A 16448-nucleotide genomic window follows, 5' to 3' on the forward strand; every position below is an offset into this window, starting at 1 on the left:
TATAAAAATAGTAATCCCTTGTATACCATTTGCCATATTGAATGAATAGGATAATTAATAATTCCATATCAACAAAATATTTTCTAAATAATAATAAATTATTATTTTCTAAATAATAATAAATTATTATTTTCTAAATAATAATATGTTTGAGATTTTCACAAACAAGTATTTAGTTTACACCACAACCTTGTAGGACAGATGCTGTCTTTCTTCCATAAATAAGTAATTTTTCCTGGGTTCATAATAAGTGGTCAATCTAAAATTTAACCTACACTTAAAATCCTAATAAAGATGACCATGTAGATTAATATCATACTGTATACCTAACTTTTAATCTTTCTTTTGAAATCTTAAAACTATATAAATGTACCATTTTTCTCTTGAAATACTTTTTTAAAAATAATTGACATTGAGAAATGATGTTTATAAAAAAGGTACCTGGTTGTTGAAGGAGCATTTATTGGATTTTTACAGCATTTTAGAACATAAATGTCAAACCTTGTGAAAAAAAGAATTCTCTACATCCTTATAGGAAGACCTCCTTCATCTCCTGCTCATTTGATAAAGCATCAGACACTTGGCGAAGAGCTCACAAATACTCGTTTCACAAAGAAAAGATACTATTAATTAATCATTTAATTAATCAAAAATTCACTAAGTGAATGAAAAACTGTGCTTAGTCTTACATTGGTTTAAAAAAAAAAAGGTTAAAACTCCTTTTGTTCTACTTATGCTCACAAAAGCCTGTTTTCTAGTTTTTGGTGTTGGGGTTTTTTGGTTATAAGTCTATCTAGTGTGTATGAATTATTCCGAATCTTAAATAAAATTATTTGAATTTTAGCCCCAGGGAAAAGTCTAATTCCTTGACGTGTCTCAGTGTGCCAGGCTTCATACCAAAACATATTTTAAAGCAGATATTTAATAAATTTGAAATGTGTTTTGATAATCAATGACAGTTCCTATCTATAAGCATTTACCAAGCTTAAGCTAGAGTCAATCTATTCAGTGAGTGCCTTGGATGAAAAAATCATTAATTTCAACACAAACTAATTTTTTAAATCAATAAACAATAAACATGCATTTTTACAATAATTATATCAAAACTTGGAAGAGGCTAATTAATAAAATGTGCTACATTTTCACATGCCTATAGAAATCACATTTCTAATACTTTAACCCAATTTACCAAGACAGGTCATAGTAGATAGACATCAAGATCAAATGCTGTTAATTTTATTTGCAGAGCTAAATATGAATTTACCTTGTTTGCAATACTTGTGATGAATGATTTGATATCTAGATTAGTTGGACAGCTCTTCTGACAGGGGGCATCAGCACATTTCAGGCACCTAAGAAATAAAATAACCAGATTAAAGAAACTATAAGGTAAGTGAGATAATATTATATATATTCTCTACCCTACACCCATTCAGAGTTAGTGTCTAGTAAGAACAAATAAAATTGTGCTATTTTAGGTACAAAATCTTTTTTTAAGCAGTAAACGTAGAGTATCCGGGTTTCATTTTTTTGTACACCTTCTGAGATGTATAAAATAGCACCACTCAGGTTAACTGCCCCTTCTCTCCATGTTCCTCCTAGAGATTAAAAGGATCATATTTATTTAAGATACATCATTCACTCATTTACTAAATCAGTCTTTTTTGACCTCTCACTAAACTGACAATGCTCAGAGAATGCAGTCTTTAATGATAAAAGTTTTGTATGCCTTGAAGCCCGCAATTATTATACACACACAAAAGCAAAGTCCCTGTCATTTTACGGCTTGTAATGTCCTTTCTTCTGCCCTTCGTCCCTCCCACTTTGTCTCCCACATTTCTTCTATCCCTCCTTCTTTCCCTCCCATCATCTCTCTCTCCCTCCAATTTTCTGATGTTCTTTAACCTCCAAACTATTCACACGGCAACTGGCCTTTGTAGTACATGCTTCAATGCATAGCCCAGATCCACCCCCTTCCAGAATGAAGCATTTATTCCCCTGCTGCTGTGCCCTTAGTCAAAGAGAACAGGCTCAACCAAGGTCGTGTCCCCTTTCTAGTAGCAGCCTGCTTCCAATTACAGGTCAATGAAGAGGTTAGAGCCCAGTCCCCTTGCCCAGACTTGGGGAACAAGTCTGCAGAAATCCATTGCAGCCTTTATTATGGCTGTCTGTCCAATCCTGATTCCCTCACTGTTGCACAAATGTTATCTTCTAATAAATTTCCTGCATACTAATCCCATCTCAGAATCTGCTTCCTGGAGAACTGACCAGAGACATGTTCAAACTTTAGTGTACCTAAGGACCAGCTTGGTAAATGTCACAGTTTCCACAGAGGAGGCCCTCCTGAGATCTGAGTTATTGGCTTGGGAAACTATTTTGAAAAAAAAAAAAAAACAACTAAAAAGCCTTTGAGGTGATTCTGCTATACATGGTTCGACCCACACAGCAAGAATCATGATTGTATAATTACTACTTCAGGACTGAAACCACGGGCTAGAATGGTCCTTAATTTGCACATTAATGTGTGTTATTCATTCATTTATTCATTCACTTAATAAAAATCTAATCAGTCCCTGTTACATGGCAGAACCTTGAATATGAGGATATAAAATTGATGACTACCATGGTCCTACTCTCATGCACCTTGCGATTTGGAGGAAGTTCACACATAAAAGGCAACTGTAGTTGTCAATGTGAATTTGGGTGAAAATAGCATGCTCAGGGAGGATATCAGAGGAACTGTAGTATTGGAGGCGGAGAGTCAGGGAAAGCTGATTGGGAGGAGTAACACTCAAAAGGAAGCCTCAAGAATGAGTGGGCATTAGGGAAGAGGAAAAGGGTGGGATTTGGAGTGTAAGGTCACTCAAGAGAATAAGTCAGTATGTACCCAGGTCTGGAGAAAAGTACAAGGTACATAAACTAATGCAGTCTGGTCTGTCACACAGTGAGAACAGGAGTAGAGAAGAATCAGGCTGGAGATCTGAAACTTAAGATACACCACTGTCACTCTTGTAAGAAGTCCAGAATTCTCCAAGAATTTCATTGAGAATGAATCCTACACTGCTTGGTGACAAAGGTGACTAGCTAGCTCATTTTCTATCTACTTCCATGTGTAAAGACCTTGGTTCATTTCCTTTGAGAAAACAATACTGGTCTCCTTGTCATTCTTTTGTGAGTAGGAGAGTTCTCTTCATTGTCTGAACCAATTTCTCAGCACCTAATTAATATCTTGTTTTTAAATCTGATCTCTTTTCTCTGGTTTGTGCCCTTAGCCTTCTCTCTAAATTAAATTTTACACAATGAGTACCGAAGGCTTTTCATAATCAATTGTCTTCTCTGATATGTAGTCATTAAACCTCTCCCCTATCATTTCTCTAAATGCCATTGTTAGATTCACATTTATCATTTAGTTGAATTCCTATCTTCTCATACTTATGATTTTTTTCCCTAAAACACTGTCACTGAGTTCAAAAAGAACTTCTTGAAAGTGTAATCAGCAGCATACATTGCAAAACAATGCAAACAGAGCATAATACATGGTCTATTTGGTCTATGATGTTGAAATGAGGTGATACTTTATGTGTTATCTTCACATGGATAAATATGTTGAGCATTATTAGTGGTTTGAAAGGATCTCCTATTATGTAGTAAAATAAAATAGCTAGAAATTTGGCAAATAATATGCCATCTTAAGTATCTTCTAATTTATAAAAAAAAGTCATTTCAACAGTTTTAAAAATATCTGGCAATTCACAGGAATAAAGCAACAAATGTACTTATTTGTTTCATATGTATATATGTGTGTGTATATATATGTCTGTGTACATGTGTATACATATCATTTATGTCATATAGATTCTGCTTATCCCTAATGAACTCACAAGTTTCCTACCTTTCTTTTTTCTAATACCCAACCTGAATAATAAGGCAATTAAAATATAAAGTTATAATGCCAGCAGGTATGAATGAGCCAAATTAATGCACAGTGTATTGTCCTGTTCTTCTAGAGAAATCTTAAATTCAACATAAACAGATTCACTTAACAGCACTGACAATGTAAGGATTTTTAGTTGTGGTTATTAAGCCTCTTTACCAAATAATTCCCTTTTTATTATTGAGCTAGTTCACAAATAACAGCTGTTGGAAATGTCAGATGTTAATGAGGCAGGGCAATGCAAACCTGAATTGTAGCATTCTTTTTTTCTTTGGTGCCATGAATATGCCAGAATGGGCAGACTCTGATAATAATACCATCTTGCAATTCTCTAAGCGCTCTGCAGACTAAAGTGCATCGGGCTGCCATTAATCCCACTTATCACTCTGACAGCTCAGTAATTACACTACTGCTATAGCCAGGTAGTCCTAATAAAATATCAACCACTGCACTGGAATGCATACTGGTGAGATGTTTTATTAAACTTCGGGGGGGGGGGGGAGGGTTGATCATCAAGTGACATTAGTGTTGACCTATTTTTCTATTTGACAATAAATTATCCTTTGACCATGCCATAATAGATATTACAGAGTGCATTTACTGTACCAAATCAGAAAGGTACTGCATTACAATGATGTAGGCAAATGGTGTAAATAAAATAGCAGAAATGCATGTCAGAATGTTATTACCTAAATTGCTTTAAATGATTGATACCATGAAAAATCACAGACACAGTACTTAGGGGAATATGTCAACAATTATTGTAAACCACCATTCTACATAAATTTTTCCTAAGAAGTAACATTTAAATTACACTTGTTTTTATCTTCATTCATTTAATTCCCCTTTTATGTTTCAAAGTTACTCTGTTATAATGCAATTTATTTTTAAATGCACTATAAGAGCCAAAAGTTAATTCAGATAAACAATCATGTAATATTTTTAATCCCCAAATAATTATATTTATACCAAAAGGAGTATTTTAGATTTTTTAAAGCAATGAAACATCTTAGATTTTTTACTAGTGATAAACTTTTTTTCATTTCCACATTTAATAGAGGGCATAACAATGGATTTCATTAAAAGCAAAATATAGAATCCTTAATAATGTTAATCCTTCATGATTCAACATGACTATAAAAAATGTATGAAAACTTTAGTACTGCTACTTAAGGGACAAAAACTATTAAAGATATAAAGATCTTTCTCCAGGGAAAGGGAGCCATGATTCCTCTCCCCAAATATTAGTGAGCTTGGACAGTTTTACTCTATAGAATAACACCAAAAAAATTATACTAAGTAAAGAAATGAACATTTCATTCTTTACACATCTGAGAACAGATGCCTGCTTCTTTTATTGTTAAGCATCCATAGCAGCTGGAATTGTGACCTATGCTTGTTAAAGAATTTTCTAATCCATGAGTTTAAATAACAGTTTCTTCCTCAATTTAAAAAAAAAATAAATCAGAGGCACATGGGTGGCTCAGTCAGTTAAGTGTCCAACTCCTGATTTCATTTCAGGTCACGATCTCACAGTTGTGAGATGTAGCCTCACATCGGACTTGGTGCTGGGTGTAGGCTTGCTTAGGATCTCTGTCTGCTTCTCTGCCCTTTCCCCACTCATATTGCATTGTCTGTTTTTTTTGCTAGACTGGGTTCAATCAAGTTAGCACTGTTTGATCAGGCTATGTATAATCTATACTAGTCTATATGTAATCAAACTGAGCAAGTTAATATTTACCTAGAAAAATTTTAAGATATTTTCCTAACATTGATGTTGTGTTACCTCAGATCTTTGGAAGATCTACTTTGATTTGGAAGGTCTAACTAACTGAAATGTAGTGGATAGGTATAGGACCTAACCTCCATACCCTATAATCACCAGTATAGGCAAATATGTAGTCTAATATCCTACCCCAATTTGGCAATATTTCTACTGAAATGGCACATAATTGAATGGAAGGAATGTAAATCAACCCCTGGAGGGGGGGGGGGTGGAAGTGTTTAATATATATCTGAGTTCCACAGCTTGCAATCCTTGTACCAGATACCATCACAATGAAAAGACCCAAGAAAGATGGTTGATATCTTTAAAACATAATGAGACCAATTCAATGTTCTGATATATGAAACAGTCAAGAGCAATTCTCAGATTCCAAATATTCTCTTTACATCTCTCAATATTCAATTAATAGCCTCTCCTATATGTTTCCTGACTCTGCTTCTCTAATTACACAACAGATTCTTACTAGCTCAGGGATATTTGGAACTAACTTTGAATATTCATAATATATATCTTGGCCCAGCTTCTACAGTCAGCTGGCTGGGAAGGTATAGCAACATTGTTAAAGGTAACTGAACTTTTTAAGTTGTGCACCAATCTGTCTTGGTGATGCTGAACCAGTGATATTCATGTTTTAGACTTTTAATAAATACATAATTTGTAGCTAATATGAAAACATAATTTTTAACTAGAGCTATTTATCCTCTAGAAATTACCATTCATTTATAGCTGTTTTAAGACAGTTCAAAACAAGCAAGATTTAGAACAGAACACAATTCATAGGACCGATACTCAAAATATCTTGTTGGATTATCATGATCATGAGTCTAGTGATAAAACATAATTAAAAACTCTTCTACAATCTTTCTGTAGTCTATATCAGAGAATTACTGGTTTTCTCAGATATGAGTGGCTAAAAAATGTCTTTTACACTTTTTGTATATTTTTAATTAAAAGGAAGGCCTTCAGTTAAATTTTGATACTCATTTTTGATCTTCATATATGACTGATTCTTAAAAATTAATAAGATGGCTTTTATTTCCACTTCATAGACGAGAGTATTGAGGCTCCAGAAATCTCCCAGAAGCATAAGGAGACGAGTGGCCAAGGCAGTTGAGGAAACTACTAAAATACCATCTTACACTCAGGACTATCCCATTCACGTATGAAGACAGGTTAGAATTTTAAAAGATGATGTTCTACTGACCTTATCTCTTTGCAACATCACTGCCTCCTTGCCAGAGTAATTTGAAGACAGAAAAAAAGCAGTTAAGATGTCACAGCTAGAAAAAGGCTACAGTAGCCTCTCTCTTGGAGTCCAATTTTAGTTTAAGGAAAAAAAAAGTAAACGGTTTCAAGAAGCTTCTCAAGTCAAGATGAAAACATTAGGGTTTTACAATCTCACATGGTTTCAAAGGCTTATATAACCTTAGTAGTCATTGAGGCACTAATTCCTAAATTTAGGAAGCTAATTTTATTACATTTTAATAACTTTGGTATAGCCACTTCTATTAGAAAGACACTTTTTAAACATATTTTATTTTTTTAATTAAGTATGCTAAAAAACCTCAAGAGCAGAAGCCACAAATTCATGTATATCTTATCCTAGAAGCAAATAAAACAGTTCCATAAAAACTTAGTGCATACAACCTTCTGAAAAATTTTTAAACACATTTTCCTATTTTACTACACAAAGAGAGTATCATAACTCTTTGAGGATGCTGCTCTTAAGAGCAGTTTAAACTTAGATTTTTCTCTTTCTTACAAGAGAAGATGGAAATTGAAAATCAGTTTTTGTATCGCACACAGGTGGAAAAAAAAGGATGGGGTGGAATCAGTGTACCTGAATAAGTGTAGGAAGAGTCGCTGAAAGAAAATAAACACACCACTGCTACATACAGAATATAAAACCAAGTGGGTATGAAAAGAGAAAAAAGTCTAACTAAAGGAAGGGGAGTCAATCCTCAAGGCTTTCAGAATCTACTGGGGCTTTAAAATATTAGAAATAGAAATACTAAACAATAAGACAACATTTAAATAACATTACCAAACAACAGTATCATAATGTGTAAAGAAAACAAAATGTATTTGCCAAATGTATGGTACTGATGATAATTACGCTAAGACTTACTGGGGACAATGGGATCACTAAAGGTTGTAGTAGCACGGGAAGAGCACCCCCATTTCCAATTTCTCTCTGTTACCAATTTATTTAAAGAGTAGAGCATCATACCTACCAACTATTCTTGAAATTGTTGAAATGGAATAAAATATAAGTTACTGCAACTATTAATTAATATTACACATTCATGTTTTTTGTATATCAATAATATAGAAACAGTTAAAGTCGATGAATATAAAACAAAGATAAAAATATTTATTTAATGTTTTTCTGCCTAGGAGACACCTAGATATTAAAATCTCTAATATAATTTGATCCCAGTCACTTGCAGTCTACAGAGGCAGACTTTAATAATTAAGAAAAACAGAGAATATCATTGATAAAAGCTCTGCTTTATGTCCTGAAGGGATGGTCTTCTTGGCAACACTCTCTTAGGAAACCATTCTTTATCCATCTTAAAGATGGTGGGGATTGAGAATACTTAAGGAGACTAAGGAAGATGCTAGATTCAAGAAGAAGATAAAGAGCTTTCTCTGTCTTGCAGTAATAACATAGTGATAAGCCATGTACCTAGGTTAGAGTTCCTTGTAAAATGTGGCTATTCTAAAAACAGCCAGCAAAAATAAGACTGAATATGTATATGTGTATACACACACACACACACACACACACACACACACACACACACAGACTTGTGTAAATTGTAATGTTAACTAAGTGCTCAAATGTGCTTGCTTCTCCAAAGCCTTTAAATGTACTCACTGAGAAAGCATAGCACACAGGTGAAGAGAGAAGGCTCTGGTGCTTGAGTGCCCATATTTAATTTCTGACTTCACTTTATTGGCTTTAAGACTTTAGGCAAATGACTTAAATTCTCTGGGCATCATCTTTCTCACATGCAAACGCAGAGAATAATTTGTACTTCAGAAATTTATTATAAATTTTTAAATTATATATTCACATTAATAATATGTACTTCTTTAGTTACTTAACAGGCTTTCTTATAATCATTAAAATGCTCTGAAAGTTATATGGTACTTTCTCTAACGTGGAAGGAGTTGCTTAAGAGTCACAGCACAATGTTTTACTGCTATTTATAGACAGTAAACAGAGTGGCTATCTGACAAACATAAATATATGCTTGAAGTCTTCATTTTCTCATTATGAGTTTTCAAAAGGACGAGAAATTACTTCTATCTCAGGAGAATCAGAGAAGCCTTCTTTGACAGAGATACTTATGCTAGAGTAGGAGCACAAGTGGGATTTTACCATGTGTAGATATGAGTATACCAGAGCTTACTATCAAAAGCAAGTTCTGGCTGCATATTTGTTGTTCTCTGTAAAACACACAGCAGCTACCATGGATCATATACATTTTAAGTACCAATAATGTGGAGTGAGAGAATGAATGAAAGGAATGAGGGAAAAGAAACTTCTACCTAATGCAATCCAAAAACAAGACAAAATAAAACAAAAAGACTACAGATTCATCCAGGGCAGAGACTATAATTCATTTTTGGTTCTCAGTATCTATGCTAGCAGTTGGCCCATATGGAGTTGCTCATACATGTTTATGGAAAACTCGTTACTCACTGCACTTCTTCAGGAATCAAATCCCTAAAACACATGTCAATCTCATCAGTGATCCGAGGCTATTTATACTGAATCCTTTCTTAGGGCTTTGGTTTGTTGCTCCATGCTAATAGTATGAGGTAAAAAATAATCTCCTCTTAAAAATTAGTTAAATTCTAAGATGACAGGTTGGACTACACAATATACTGTGAAGTTTGTGCTTTTGAAAATGCCTATATCCTTACTAAAAGTGTAACTTATCTTTATTATGGATCTATAGCCAAGCATTTATCTGAGGAATGCAAATTGTAAATATGAGAATCTATGTGATAAAAGAGGCTTTTCTTTATCCCTGCTCCATAGATCATCTCCTAGTACCTCCATATTTTCATGCCTATGTTAGGCATATTTCTCCCTTCCTGGTTTTTTTTTTTTTTTTTGGCTGTCAAATGATCCTTTATTGAAATATTTTCCATTGTGGTTCTTTTTTTTTTTTTTTTTTTTTTTTTTTTTTTTTTCAACGTTTATTTATTTTTGGGACAGAGAGAGACAGAGCATGAACAGGGGAGGGGCAGAGAGAGAGGGAGACACAGAATCGGAAACAGGCTCCAGGCTCTGAGCCATCAGCCCAGAGCCTGACGCGGGGCTCGAACTCACGGACCGCGAGATCGTGACCTGGCTGAAGTCGGACGCTCAACCGACTGCGCCACCCAGGCGCCCCTATTGTGGTTCTTAAGTAGCTGGGCATTCCGCAGCACCACTAATGACATCATCTATGATGTCGTGAGGGTGGCTGCCATCAACCTTGCAGCCCACAGGATCTCTTTTTTTTTTTTTGTTTCAACGTTTATTTTATTTTTGGGACAGAGAGAGACAGAGCATGAACGGGGGAGGGGCAGAGAGAGAGGGAGACACAGAATCGGAAACAGGCTCCAGGCTCTGAGCCATCAGCCCAGAGCCTGACGCGGGGCTCGAACTCACGGACCGCGAGATCGTGACCTGGCTGAAGTCGGATGCTTAACCGACTGCGCCACCCAGGCGCCCCCCACAGGATCTCTTTAATGGTTCTGGAGAGTATACTGGCTAAAGACTGGTGCTGCATCTGTGGGGCAATGTTGACAATATCATCAAAAGTGATATTTCCACTGTGCTTAATGTGTTTCTGCTTCTTTCTGTCTCTTGGCGGTTCCTCGATGGCTTTGAAATTCAGGGCAGAGGCAGAAGGTACCACCTCAATCTGGTCCTTTCTGTTCTAAATGTTCAGTTTCACTGTAATACTCAGATCCTCCAAATCACCAGATGCCTTGGCAATGTCATCTAACCTTTTTTGGAGACAGAGCATGGAGCAGATCTTCGGGGCAAGGGCAGACCTGGCACCGACTTCCCCACCAGTGTACCTCAGGTATATGACTTTGACCTCACTGGGAATGGACTTAGGCAGCATGGTAGAGGCAGCTGGTGTCTGATGAAAGCGGATTCAGGATGACAAAAGACAGTTGCACATTTCCTTCTTCTGAGCCCAAGGCCAAAAGCACTCCCTTCCTCTTCTCAATTGCTGCCACATGGTAAGGTAGCAATAAAGAACTTCTTACCCTCCATGGAAGGGTAGGACTTTCCTATATACTACCTATGTACAAATATGGTCTTTCCCTAGGTAACTATTTATAATTAATAAAATACCTGTATTTATATGCCATTTTAATTTGAATAAGTTTATATACATGTGAATACATATACCCATAATAAAATCAGTTACATGTTTAGTTAGCAGGTAGCCATTTTCAAAAAATCAAAAAATCACAATACATTTTATAATCCTACCTACCATTTTCAACTTAACTACAAGTTATGTGTATTTTTTCCAAACCAGCATACTGTTGCTCATCACAGTTGTGGTTCCCCTCACATTCTAGGCAGCTGTTAGATGATGCTCAATATACTTTTGATCCTTTACAGACCTTAGAGGGAACTGGGTGACAGTACTGACAGTTTTTATTATAGCTTTCCTACTACTCAATAATCTTATTTCACCTGGACTATATCCCCAGTAGTGTCATAAACTCTTTGATTTATATTGAGGATCTTTCCAGGCTTCTCAGAAAAAAGACACAATTTTTTATAGCATATCCATATGCTGTGCAAATTATCTTCTCAAATTTTGAACCACCTGTTGTATGTTTAACTTAATGTCAATGAAGCCTCTATTTGAAGGTAACAAAAAAGTGATATATATTAGTCATAGATGCCCTAAAAGTCAACTTATCAGTAAGTTTCAAAACTGAAAAAGCTGTATATTTTGTGACTTATGTGAAGGCAATTTCAGAAATAATATAACAATAATAGTAATACTAACAGACTGTTATTTGGTTTCTAATAATAAAGACATAAAATAGAAAAAAAGTCAAATAGTTTAATCAACAAATAAAATAGGCTATTTATTATGATACAATTCCTGGATTTACGTGACACATTAACTATGAAAAAATAATATCTGTAAATATGTAAACCTACTTAAGGGCAGTGGGATAGTATTTTAGATTTAACTTTATACAATGTTATACGGCTTGAGTTCTTTTTTTTTGTAATGAGCAAGTAACATGTAATTTAAAATTTAACATACTTTGACACTGGCAACTAAAATCACAATATCCTATGTAATTTTAATTTTTTTTTTTAATTTTTTTTTCAACGTTTATTTATTTTTGGGACAGAGAGAGACAGAGCATGAACGGGCGAGGGGCAGAGAGAGAGGGAGACACAGAATCGGAAACAGGCTCCAGGCTCTGAGCCATCAGCCCAGAGCCTGACGCGGGGCTCGAACTCACGGACCGCGAGATCGTGACCTGGCTGAAGTCGGGCGCTTAACCGACTGCGCCACCCAGGCGCCCCTGTAATTTTAATTTTTTTACTTTGGTCATTTGAATTGACCAAGGAAAACCTAACCAATGATGCTGCCATAGTCTCTTTTCCTTTCCCTGAAAACTCCAAATGTCTTCTGAAAGATTCAGTCAAGAGTTTTTAAAAAGAGTTTTAACAATGGAATATACTTCTGAGTAGCTGGTGGTTCACAAAAGCTAACAGAACAAAGGGTTAGGTCTCCTCTAATAAACAGTGAGTGAGTGATAGCACAAGTACTGAAGGGACTCATTAAGTTAAAACAACAGTGGAAGAAACTATTTGGCCTTAAAATAATACTATATCATTCACCAATAATAGAATTCAGAAACAAATTTATCCACATGTTAGCTATCTAGGTATTATAGCACAGTAGGAATAATTCAACTTAAAGTTATGAAAAAACCACTATGTTCTAAGTTCTGTGCTGGTGAAGGGGAGGATTTACTGAAGTTTACTTGAAGACGGTTAAAAATAAACTGGACTTACTTCATGTAAAAGAGATTTGTCTAGGTTTTTTTTTCTTTCTAAGTGCAACAGCGACTATATTTCAGGTGCTGAAAGAACAGATTTGGAGAGCAATAGCCAGATCTGGATTTTCTTCCTGTTGGAACTATTCAGTTTCATGAGTGCAACCTACACAATTTATCTAAAAGTTTTCCTCCATAAAAAGGATGTCATTTCCCCCTTTCAAAAAGTAAACACCTGCCTGCTCACAATTAATTTAAATTAAATTTAAATATTCATTCCTAATTGGAATCTATGTTGATTATCCTAAGTAAAAGAAGAATGTATTCAGCACAATTTTTTTTTAAAGATCATGACATTCTCCTGCTTACAGGAGAATTTTTCACAAAATGACCTTTAAGCCTTGGCTCCTACCTGATTAATTCCTACAGTTCCAGCTATACCACTTGTCCTACTCTAGAGCCCTCTGGTTCTATGAGCACAAGTCATTTTTCAGCCTCTAAGCATTCCAGTATGTTCTCTGCCTCAAAAGCCACACTTGAAGCCTGCTTCAGAATTCAGTTTAGGTGTTTCTCATGGAGCTCCCTGGTTCTTGCCATTCCAATCTCCCAAAGCACCCTGTGGGTTCCTTTATCAAAGCAATTATCACATTGGAATGCAACAGCTGGTTAACTTTCCTGGTGTCTCTTCTATTTCCTCTTTCAGTGAGAAATGGTTGTGTTCCTTTGTCTTTGCTGTTGGTTTTCTTGGAAATAGATTAATTTGAAACTGGATAAAAAAGGCAGCCAGAATTTTAGTAATAACTCCAGTTACTGCTGTTAATGTTTGGAAAAAATATATCTTTTAATAATTTTTCTTCACACTTATGTAAATAATATACACATATAATGGAAAATGTTTATATTTTGTTTAATTTATTGAGTAAATATTTATTTAAAGCTAGTACTATATGCTAGCGCTATGCCATGTTTTAAAAGTATTATCTCATTTAATCTTCATATTCACTCAATGAGGCAGATATAAATATTAACTCACTATATCTTTACAAGAACCTGACGGGATAGGTACTGTTGTAATTCTCACTTTAAAGATAAAGACAATAAGGTACACAATTCCCTTCTCTGTTTTAGGTTTGAAATATTTTATTTCCTATTTCTGTGATCCTGGTGATCATTAATTAAGAAGTTAATAAAAATACCCTAAGGGTCTGTGATTGACAGTTTTCTCTTCTATTTCATTCTAAAATCTTAATAGCATATGATAATGTCAGAGCTTGCCTCACAGTTTGTGAAATCCAGATTCAGGACTCTTATCCAGGTCTGACTTTCTCCAAAGCCCAGCCTGTAGGCATCATCATTTCATTTCTCTAGTAGTTCTCCTTGTAATGATAGCCAGTAGCCCCAGAGAACCTGAGAAAGATTTTCTGATATAACAGATAAAAGCCATGCATGTTATAGCATTATTATGCTATATATTCCATAAATGGTTGCCTTAAAAAACAATCTAACAAAACTCCTCATTTACTTCACAAAGTATTCAGCAATAATACTTGCAGATCCTGATATCTTTAAAAAGCATTTTCTTATATGTAAATTACCCATCAAGAAATTAGGAAGATCAGTCTTTCCAACAGAAATACCAGACAGACAAAATAAAAGCAATTAGAAACATTCTATAATATCACAAATAGAAGTCATAATAGATAAAATAAAAACATATTTGACATCTATAATCATGAGCAAGCCCAAAATAATTATGTCACTATGCAACATTTGGAACATTATATACTGCAGCAAAAAAAAGTAAAGGCCAAAATGTCCCCATTAAAGTTGTTGTGCAGACCACTATTACTTCCTATGAGGTTCTCTCTGAAATAACTTAGACATTATTCCAGTCCTTAGGAGTTTATGCCTAAGAGTTGATGCTGACATTGCACATGAAGAATATGCAGAACTTTCAGGAAATTAATGAATATGGGAGAAAAACAGATAAGAATATAAATGCTTAATCTTCACAATTTAATTCATATCTTAAGGTGGACCAAAATTTCAGGCAATGGCACTGCTTGGTAAAGAAACTAATGTGAAAATGGCCTGATCATTATCAGAACATTCTTACAAAAAATTATTCTAAAAAAAAATTAGCTTACAAGCTAAAGGACACAAATTCAGAAATAATACCTTGAACATAGTCATCAAAATTAGCTGCCTACAGCTTGATACAATTTAAACTGTAAAAATAGGAAAATAAAAAAGCTAGGGGCAAATAATATATATTTTTGTAAAAATGGAAAATTCCATTGACTATGCTTCTCATTATAACACTGACAATGCTGTCATAGTATGTTACATGCACGATTAAATTTAAGAAAGCTGAATGAAGAATTCCAGTGAAGGTAATAGAACTTAAATGTGTTCATGGTCTGTGGAATCTTAACATATTATTTCCTTCGTTCTTTTGTTCTTTCCTTCCTTCCCTACTTCCTCAATCAACAAATACGTACAGTGCAATTGTTATTTGCTAGGTATTTAGGTAGATGGTAAAGATACCAATATGAACAAGACATGGGCTCTGCCTTCAACAAGCTCACAGTGAAGAAGTCAGACTCATGAATATACATTCTCATGATGCGAAGGTATGGTAATGGAGAGGTGGGAGATACACAGACTTGCCCCAAGTTTAGAGGTACCCCCATCTGTTCACTCCTCTAGCTTCAACACCAATATAACGCTAAAAATACAATAAGTGGATTTTTTTTCTTCAGACTGTGTGTGTGTGTGTGTGTGTGTGTGTGTGTGTGTGTGTGCGCGCGTGTGTCTGTGTCTCTTATGGGCAGGCCAAGAAATATAGAACTTGAAGATATGTGAAAGACTAGAAGTATTTACTACCATCTACTGAAAGTGGCATAGAGCTCTCTGCCCAACTACTTCTGGATTCATCTCAGTCGCAAACAGATCATCTCTTAACTGATCTCTCTTCTTTTACCCATATACAATCCATTAAGTACTTATCACAAAACACCATAAAAGAAAATGTAGTGTGATGGATTCTGGATTTAAACCCCGCTCTATCCTTATTAGCTTTGTGATCCCAGAACAATTATTTAAATTCTTTGTGCCCCCAACTTCTTCCTATATCTTGCTAATTATAGGCTAGACATCATACCATTATAGGGATGATTTAAAAAAATTAACATATGTAAAACATTTAGTGCCTGCCGTATAAGTGCTCAATAACGTAAATCATTGTAAATTGTATGTATGATTATCTATGAACAATGGAGAATACAATGGAATAAATGAGCACTGTTTTTCAGTAGCTACTGGGAAGCACAGTTTTATGGTGAAATTGTAAAATAATAATTACCACGTGGTTCCTGTGAAAATTAAATGAGATAATTATGAAGAGCACCAACAACGTCATGCTCATAGTAGCTGCTCAATAAATGAAAAACATAAATGAAAAATATCTTCCAAGCCAATTCAAGGGAGCTTGTAGAATACAGAAGTGAAGTGGTATAATTTTGAAAAAAAAAAAAGTATAACCAGGAGAGATCATGAGGAATAAAATATGTAAGATATAAGTGCTAGTGCATCCATAAGGTTTATAATGAAATTAGCAGCCACACCACAGAGTCAAGCATGTCTACAGATACATAGCATGATGAGTTACAC

At 34.9% G+C, this 16448-nt stretch overlaps 1 protein-coding gene and 1 pseudogene across 1 annotated transcript in view; both read right to left on the reverse strand.

Annotated features, from left to right (window-relative positions):
• Nucleotides 1–16448, reverse strand: part of DPYD (dihydropyrimidine dehydrogenase) — an 852446-nt gene that overhangs the window by 649139 nt on the left and 186859 nt on the right. Inside the window, exon 4 of the mRNA XM_045478381.1 lies at nucleotides 1265–1352. Within this exon, the coding sequence (XP_045334337.1) occupies nucleotides 1265–1352 (88 nt within the window). The remainder of the gene's footprint in view (nucleotides 1–1264; nucleotides 1353–16448) is intronic.
• LOC123598291 lies at nucleotides 10144–10997 on the reverse strand (annotated as a pseudogene).

Source organism: Leopardus geoffroyi, chromosome C1, assembly GCF_018350155.1.
Source record: "Leopardus geoffroyi isolate Oge1 chromosome C1, O.geoffroyi_Oge1_pat1.0, whole genome shotgun sequence".
NCBI classification, from domain to species: domain Eukaryota; kingdom Metazoa; phylum Chordata; class Mammalia; order Carnivora; family Felidae; genus Leopardus; species Leopardus geoffroyi.